General features: G+C 55.6%; 2 protein-coding genes across 4 annotated transcripts in view; one reads left to right on the top strand and one right to left on the bottom strand.

The window, feature by feature from the left end:
- The window catches only part of CRELD1 (CRELD disulfide isomerase 1), a 10,698-nt gene extending 5,898 nt beyond the window's left edge, over positions 1–4,800 (top strand). For all 3 annotated transcript variants that reach the window (XM_017847480.1, XM_017847478.1, XM_017847481.1), the window contains exons 6-11: positions 243–419; positions 504–599; positions 2,177–2,260; positions 2,508–2,603; positions 2,803–2,937; positions 3,776–4,800. In XM_017847480.1, coding sequence (XP_017702969.1) covers positions 243–419; positions 504–599; positions 2,177–2,260; positions 2,508–2,603; positions 2,803–2,937; positions 3,776–3,990 — 803 coding nt within the window. In that variant the 3' untranslated portion in view covers positions 3,991–4,800. The remainder of the gene's footprint in view (positions 1–242; positions 420–503; positions 600–2,176; positions 2,261–2,507; positions 2,604–2,802; positions 2,938–3,775) is intronic.
- A 560-nt stretch (positions 4,801–5,360) lies between these two features.
- Positions 5,361–7,705, bottom strand: part of PRRT3 (proline rich transmembrane protein 3) — a 7,450-nt gene continuing 5,105 nt past the window's right edge. Inside the window, 3 exon segments of the mRNA XM_017847458.1 lie at positions 5,361–7,174; positions 7,177–7,328; positions 7,330–7,425. Coding sequence (XP_017702947.1) covers positions 5,598–7,174; positions 7,177–7,328; positions 7,330–7,425 — 1,825 coding nt within the window. The 3' untranslated portion in view covers positions 5,361–5,597.

Below are 7,705 nucleotides of genomic sequence, written 5' to 3'. Positions count from 1 at the left end.
TCACTATAAATAAATAAATAAATAAATAAATAAATAAATAAATAAATAAATAAAAGGTTTGTAAAATCTGATTGTTCCACAAGAGGAAATTGGTTAAGTAAATTTCACTTTTATGACAAAATATTATGTCACTAAAATTAATTTTCTTCTCCAAAAATGTTACTGATATGCAGAGCAGAAAATATTCTCTTGTATATCAAGGTTGTATAGACGACCTCACCTGGTTCGGTGTCTTCCCACAGCCTGTCCTGGGGGCACAGAGAGGCCCTGTGGTGGCTACGGGCAGTGTGAAGGGGAAGGGACACGAGGGGGCAGCGGGCAGTGTGACTGCCAAGCCGGCTACGGGGGTGAGGCCTGTGGCCAGTGTGGCCTTGGCTACTTCGAGGCAGAACGCAACGCCAGCCATCTGGTATGTTCGGGTAGGTAGCCAAAAGGTGTGGCACTGGGCAGGGGCAGACGGGGTACCTGCCTGCCCATCCTCATGCTGCTCCCATTCTACCCAGCTTGTTTTGGCCCCTGTGCCCGATGCTCAGGACCTGAGGAATCAAACTGTTTGCAATGCAAGAAGGGCTGGGCCCTGCACCACCTCAAGTGTGTAGGTAAGTGGGGCTCTAGCTAGGTCTGGGGAAGATGGGCAGGGGCCTGGGCTTGGTCCTTCATTCTCTCAACACAAGCCTGGGCTAAACTAGCCTAGGCCCTACCTTCATGGAGATCTCAACCTGGCTGGGAAAGCAGACAAGTAACCAGATACTTACAGTCCAGTACACAGGTACTGTGTAGTATAGTCCCTGTGTACAGTGAGAGATGCCTCTGATCTAGTTCAGTGGAAGTCATGATGGGGAATCAGGAAAGGCTTCTTGGAGGAGGTGCTACTTTGGCCAAGTCTTAAAAATTGAGGAAGGGGCTAGGCGCGGTGGTTCACGCGTGTAATCCCAGCACTTTGGGAGGCCAAACAGGGCAGATCACGAAGTCAGGAGATCGAGACCATCCTAGCTAACGCGGTGAAACCCTGTCTCTACTAAAAATACAAAAAATTAGCTACTCGGGAGGCTGAGGCAGAAGAATGGCATGAACCTGGGAGGCGGAGCTTGCAGTGAGCCAAGATCGTGCCACTGCACTCCAGCCTGCGCAACAGAGCAAAACTCCGTTTCAAAAAAAAAAAAAAAATTGAGGAAGGGTTGGCCAGGAGAATGAGGACCCTGAACTTGGCGTCAGGAAACCTGGGTTCAAGACTTAGTTTGGTCCCAGCCTAGCCACTTACTTAGATTAGAGTAGAGGCTAAGCTGTTATAACAAAAATCCTCAAAAGACTGTGGCTTAAAGAATATACAGGTTGGCCGGGCATGGTGGCTCACTCACGCCTCTAATCTCAGTACTTTGGGAGGCCGAAGGGGGTTGGATCACCTGAGATCAGGAGTTCAAGACCAGCCTGGCCATTCTCTACTAAGACCTGACCAGCCAGTCTCTACTAAAAATACAAAAATTAGCGAGCTGTGGTGGCAGGTGCCTGTAATCGCAGCTACTCGGGAAGCAGAGGCAGGAGAATTGCTTGAACCCAGGAGGCAGAGGTTACAGTGAGCCGAGATCACACCATTGCACTCTAGCATGGGTGACAAGAGCGAAACTCCATCTCAAAAAAAAAAAAAAGAATCTAGAGGGTAGAGGTTTATTTTTTTTCCTCATATTACAGTCCCAAAGTGAGTAGTCCAGGCTGGCAGGGGAGCTCTGCTAGTCACAATCATTCCAGTACCCAGATCATTCCTGTAACTTCCTGTATAATCATCCCCTTGGGCATTGTCTACATGGTGGAAGCTGAGTCCTGGGCATCTCCGTGTCCCACGTCCCAGCACTCAGGAAGGGAGAAGGGAAAGAAAGTGCATTGAGGAGTCCAAGCATTGTTTTAAGACCAAGCTAACAGTGGAGCTCACCACTCCTGTTTACATCCTGTTGGCCACAACTCAATCACAGGGACACACTTAGCTTCAAGACAGGTTGGAAAATGTGGTCTCTGGCTGGGCAGCCTGAAGTCCAGCTGCACGTCTGCTTCTGTGTTGGTAGACAGCTTGCAGTCCCTGCCATACCATGTAATCCCAGGCAAGACCATTCCCCAATGGCTCTGGCCTCAGCTTCCCTACTAAATAGAGATCAGAATTCTTACCCTGCTCACCTCTCTGCAGACATTGATGAGTGTGGCACAGAGGGAGCCAACTGTGGAGCCGACCAATTCTGCGTGAACACTGAGGGCTCCTATGAGTGCCGAGGTCAGTGTCTGCTTCTGCAGTGGGGATGTGAGGAGGGGAGAAGGAGCTGCTCCACACCTGTCCCTCCAAACCTTCCCCTTCTCAGGCTTCAGAGCACCCCCCAGGCCTCCTCTTCTGGAGCATGGCTCTCCTGTAAAAACTTATGCAAAACTTATCCAAAACTTTTGCAAAAGGCTCTTATGTAAAAACTAAGATGCAGAGAGATGCCTAGAAGCACATCTCACCCTCATCTCTCTCCTCTTTCCAGACTGTGCCAAGGCCTGCCTAGGCTGCATGGGGGCAGGGCCAGGTCGCTGTAAGAAGTGTAGCCCTGGCTACCAGCAGGTGGGCTCCAAGTGTCTCGGTGAGTCTCCTGCTGATGGGACACAGGCACCTGGGAGTGCCTCACCCAGCATGAATGGTGAAGGGGCTGGAATATGGGGAAGGAAGGGTGGAATGTTGCCTCTGCAAGGGCAGAGGGTAGTGTTGAGAGATGGACAAGATGGAGTCGAGGTGCTGGGTGGGGGGCCTTAGCAGGACTCTGACCCCTCCCTTCCCCCAAGACGTGGATGAGTGTGAGACAGAGGTGTGTCCAGGAGAGAATGAGCAGTGTGAAAACACCGAGGGCGGTTATCGCTGCATCTGTGCCGAGGGCTACAAGCAGATGGAAGGCATCTGTGTGAAGGAGCAGATCCCAGGTGAGCCCTAGGGTGGGAGAGGGGAGGTCCTTATTCAGAGAGAGGGCAGGCAAGCCCCTTCCCCAGGTAGCAGTGGCAGCTCGAGTCCTGCCCCACCCCTACTGCCACCCAGCCCCCTGGAGGCTGCACTGAGACCAGACTGTACATCTGATCTCCAGGTTGGCTCCCAGCACCCTTACACTTTCCAGGGTACAAAGGGAATCAGACTTGGCATCAAATCAGTCTGCCTCCCTAACCTGTTTCCTCATCTATCCAATGGGACCAGTGTTTGCCCTGGCCTGCTGAGAGCTGTCCTAGGCCGGGGGTGTGGTGAGATGCAGGGTAATCACAACGATGGCAGGGACCATTTCCCCGCAATTACTGTCTGAGATGCTGTTCTAGGTGCATTCCTCATCTTATTTAGCCCCTGAAACAGCCCGACGCTGGAGGTCAGGTTCTCATCCCCATTCTAACTATGTAAAAACTAAGATGCAGAGAGATGAAGCTACTTTCCCAGGGCTATATGCAAGCAAGTTGCAGAGCTGGGATCCCAATCCAGACAGTCTGACCGTGGAACGAGACTCATACATGTAATAAGTGCTCTGCCCCCAACTTGTCTACCACATGGCCTTGGTCAGTCCAACCCCTTTACCTCTCTGAGCCTCACTTTCCCATTTAGTGAGACAGGGATGGTAACTGCCTCTTGCAGAGTGGTTTTGAGCAGTAAATGTTGTGTGCCTGGCTTGCTGGGCAGGCCTGGTGGCCATGATGATCAGGTGCATGGGAGTTCTGGGGAGGCTCCAAGAACTGCCAGGAACAGGGATACGAGTGCCAGGCTGCATCTCTTGCTCCTCTGCAGAGTCGGCGGGCTTCTTCTCAGAGATGACAGAGGACGAGTTGGTGGTGCTGCAGCAGATGTTCTTTGGCGTCATCATCTGTGCACTGGCCACGCTGGCTGCTAAGGGCGACTTGGTGTTCACTGCCATTTTCATTGGGGCTGTGGCGGCCATGACTGGCTACTGGTTGTCAGAGCGCAGTGACCGTGTGCTGGAGGGCTTCATCAAGGGCAGATAATCTCAGCCACCACTTGTAGGATCTCCTCCCACCTACGCTGCCCCCAGAGCTTGGGCTGCCCTCCTGCTGGACACTCAGGACAGCTTGGTTTATTTTTGAGACTGGGGTAAGCAACCCTACCTGCCTTACAGAGCAGCCCAGGTACCCAGGTCTGGGCAGACAAGGCCCCTAGGGTAAAAAGTAGCCCTGAAGGTGGATACCATGACTTCTTCACCTGGCAGGGACTGGCAGGCTTCACAATGTGTGAATTTCAGAAGTTTTTCCTTAATGGTGACTGCTAGTGAGCTTTGGCCCCTGCTCAGGATGAGGGGGTCCTCACAGTGGTGGGGCTGTCACAGCCCCCTCCTGCCAGCTGCATGCTGCCAGCTCGTTCTGTGTTCACCACATCCCCACCCCTCATTGCCATTTATTTATTCATCTCAGGAAATAAAGAAAGGTCTTGGAAAGTTAAAAGGCTTCAGTCTTACTACCTGTTCCACCACCCCCACGTTAGGGAAATTTCCTAGAATCCTGGGAAATTGAGGGATTCCCTGATGGTGAGTGGAGAAAAGATAGAGGAGAAGGTTGCCCCTGAAGTGCTGTTAGGAGAAGGAGGGTAGAGGAACCAGCCTTAGGATGGTTCCATGCCAGCTGTCATTTGGCAAAGGACCCTGGACAGATGACTTTTGCCTCTGAACTTCACTCTTCTCTTTCCTCAAATGGGCTTCATAATGCTTTCCACTCAAGACTTAACATGAGTATTAGGTGATAAATGTGAAGACCTGGACAGTACACAAGAGATGTTCAATAAGTGTGGTCGCCATTATGACCAGGGCCTCCAAGCCTCAAGCAACCTTTCCTCGAAGTCCTCCCCTCTGTCCAATACACTGGAGGCAGGGCCTCCAGTCTCTCCTTCCTCCTATGAATACAGGATCCTGGCATGGCCAGTGGGAAGCATGAGCCAAGTCCTAAGGGTTTATTTCTTTGGCACAAAGAGGACAATCTAGACAAGCGACGCTCATCACTCCATGTTGGGGAGTCTGGGGCACCTGCTCCCTGTTCTTCATGCCCAAATCCATGCATACCCACCCTGTATTCCGCATAAGACACGGCCTCTGTGCAAAATACCGGCTGAAAAACACCAGAAATATTAAAAGCAAAAAACAGGGCATGGGGTGGGGTGAGTTCAAACCTGGCTGTCCCCGGGGCTGTCGTCAGGTGGAGGCCTGGGGATGTCTTTTTTTTTTTTTTTTTTTTTTTGAGATGGAGTCTCACTCTGTCACCCAGGCTGGAGTGCAATGGCGTGGTCTCGGCTCACTGCAACCTCCGTCTTCCCGTTCAAGCAGTTCTCCCGCCTCAGCCTCCCAAGTAGCTGGGACTACAGGCGTGTGCCACCTGGCTATTTTTTTGTATGTTTAGTAGAGACGAGGGTTTCACTATGTTCGACACTAAGAGGCTGGTCTCGAACTCGTGACCTCGTGATCACCTTGGCCTCCCAAAGTGCTGGGATAACAGGCGTGAGCCACCGCGCCCGGCCAGGATGCCCATTTTTTAAAGGCTCAACTGTCCCAGTCGGCCATGCCATGTGGGCATCGGCCAGGGTCCTAACCCTGTGTCAGGACCGCTCCTCAAAGCTCGATGGTATCACTGGAGGCGCTGCGGGATTCCCCAGGCTTGCTGCGCGGCTGGACCTCTCCCTGGCCGTTCCCCGGCCGAGCAGCGGTAGAGTCAGGGGCTGGGGTCGGGGCAGGCAGTAGCTGTACTGTGCTGGGCAACTCATCTAGGGGCAGACTGTCCACTGATGACAGCCCGTGGCGCCAGGGGTTCCAACTGATCTTGAGTGAGCCCCTGGAGAAGCTGTCCAGGGAGCTGCCAGAAGCCGCCGCGGCTGCCCCGTCGGGATCTTCCACTACGTGTTGTGGGACCGGCCCGCGCACGCGCACGTCGCTGAGTGACCTGCAGCGGCCGCGGAGGAGCGAGGAGCCAGCGTCGCCGAGCTCGGCTTTGGGATGGCTGCCCCGACGCGGCCGCAGAGCGCCTCCAGGCGGCGGGGAGGCCACGCCGCGGAGGCCGCAGCGCTTGAACACACTGTCTCGCACCAGGTGCTCGCGGAAGAGCGCGGCGTCGATGCTACGGCTCAGGTTGATGGGCGATGGCGGCCGCAGATCCAGCTCGCTCAGCGATGGCGCCGGTCCCACACCGTTGTGGGACAGTCCTGGGCCACCCTGGGGTCCGCGACCCAGCGACGCAGCCGAGCCCCAGGCGCCTGAACTGGGCGTGGCCAGCTGCCCACTCTCCGCCGGGTTGCGGATGAGGCTCTTGCTGATGTCCAAGCTGCCTGCACCAACGCTGCTGGGCCGCGTATAGCAGTTATTGGGTCGCTCCGGCACCTCGCTCTTGCCCGACGGCGCCGGGCACGCCAGACGCATCAGCTTAGCCCAGCAAGCGTGCTCCGTGGGCGGCCTGGGTCTCGCGGCAGCCACCGCGGCCAGCGCCAGGGCGAGCGCCCATGTCAGCTCCAGGAGGCGCAGCCAGAAGTGGACACCCCACCAGGCCCACGAGAAGCGGCCCACGCGACCTGGGCCCGGGTACAGCCAGAGCGCAGCCGCCAGCTGCAAGCCGCTGGCCAGCAGCCCCAGCGCGCCCGCCACGGCCAACAGCCGAGGGCCCGGGCTGGCATCCCAGCCCCGTGGGCCGTCCAGCAGGCGGCGACGGCACAGGCAGAGTGTGCCTAAAGCCACGGCCGCGCCCCAGGCGCACGACAAGCCTTGCGTCAGGAGGTTGAGCACAGACCATGTGGACAGCAGGTCTGTTGCGAGCAACCCCACACCATGCACCAACGCCACTGCTCCCAGCAGGAGTGGGTTTTGCAGCGGTGGCGGCAGCCCTGCGCCCAGGCCGAGCAGAGTCAGGGCCGCCAGCGCCGTGAGCAGCAAGGGGAAGGGCAGGTTGTAGAGCACCAAGCCCCCGCGAACGCCCAGCCGCGCCTGCGAGCCATAAGGGTCTGTAAGCATGTAGGCGGATCGCAACCCCGAAGCCAGGAGCACCAGCACCGCGGCCACCAATGTCAGCCGGGGCCCTGCTGGGGCGGCTGCCAGCGCAGCCAGCGCCAACAACGCGGGCAGCAGAAAGAGCACCCCCACCCCGTAGACGTGCAGCTCCCAGGAGAAGCTCAGGACCCGCCGCAGGGGCCCCCGTAGCGGGGTGCAGTGGCATTGGCTGGGGGGCTGGAGGCTGGGGCTGAAGCCATGGAGCTGGCTGAGGGCTCCGGAGGGGGAGGCTGGCCCAGGGCTCGCTGTGTGGTGACTCGAATGAGGCCCCGGCGTGACGTCGAGGGGGCCTGGACTGGGGTGCTGGGGATGGCTTTGGGGGCGCCCCGGCCACTCCTCGGCGTCATCTGCAATGATAACAATATTAAAACCGCCTTTTGAAAAGTGCTTTTGATTTTCCATCACCCTCTAGTGTGGTTGGCAAGTCATTTAACTTTTCCAAGCAAATCTGCAAAATGGAGATAACAGCACCTGCCTCATTGGGTTATGAAGAAGATGGAATGTTTAGCATGGTGCCCAACACCCAGTAAGTGCTAAATGGATGTCACCTATCGTTTTTATTAAGGGTACTATCAGTACCCCAGCAGTTCGACACATGGGCTGCATATTAGAATCGTCTGGAGGCCAAGGAATAAGAATTTCTTGGAACTTGGCTTGGACATTGAAATTTCTTTCTTTCTTTCTTT

Source organism: Rhinopithecus bieti, unplaced genomic scaffold (genome assembly GCF_001698545.2).
Source record: "Rhinopithecus bieti isolate Rb0 unplaced genomic scaffold, ASM169854v2 scaffold_29378, whole genome shotgun sequence".
Classification (NCBI taxonomy): domain Eukaryota; kingdom Metazoa; phylum Chordata; class Mammalia; order Primates; family Cercopithecidae; genus Rhinopithecus; species Rhinopithecus bieti.
Note: the sequence above shows the minus strand (reverse complement) of the source record. Positions and strands in the feature narration are given on the sequence as shown.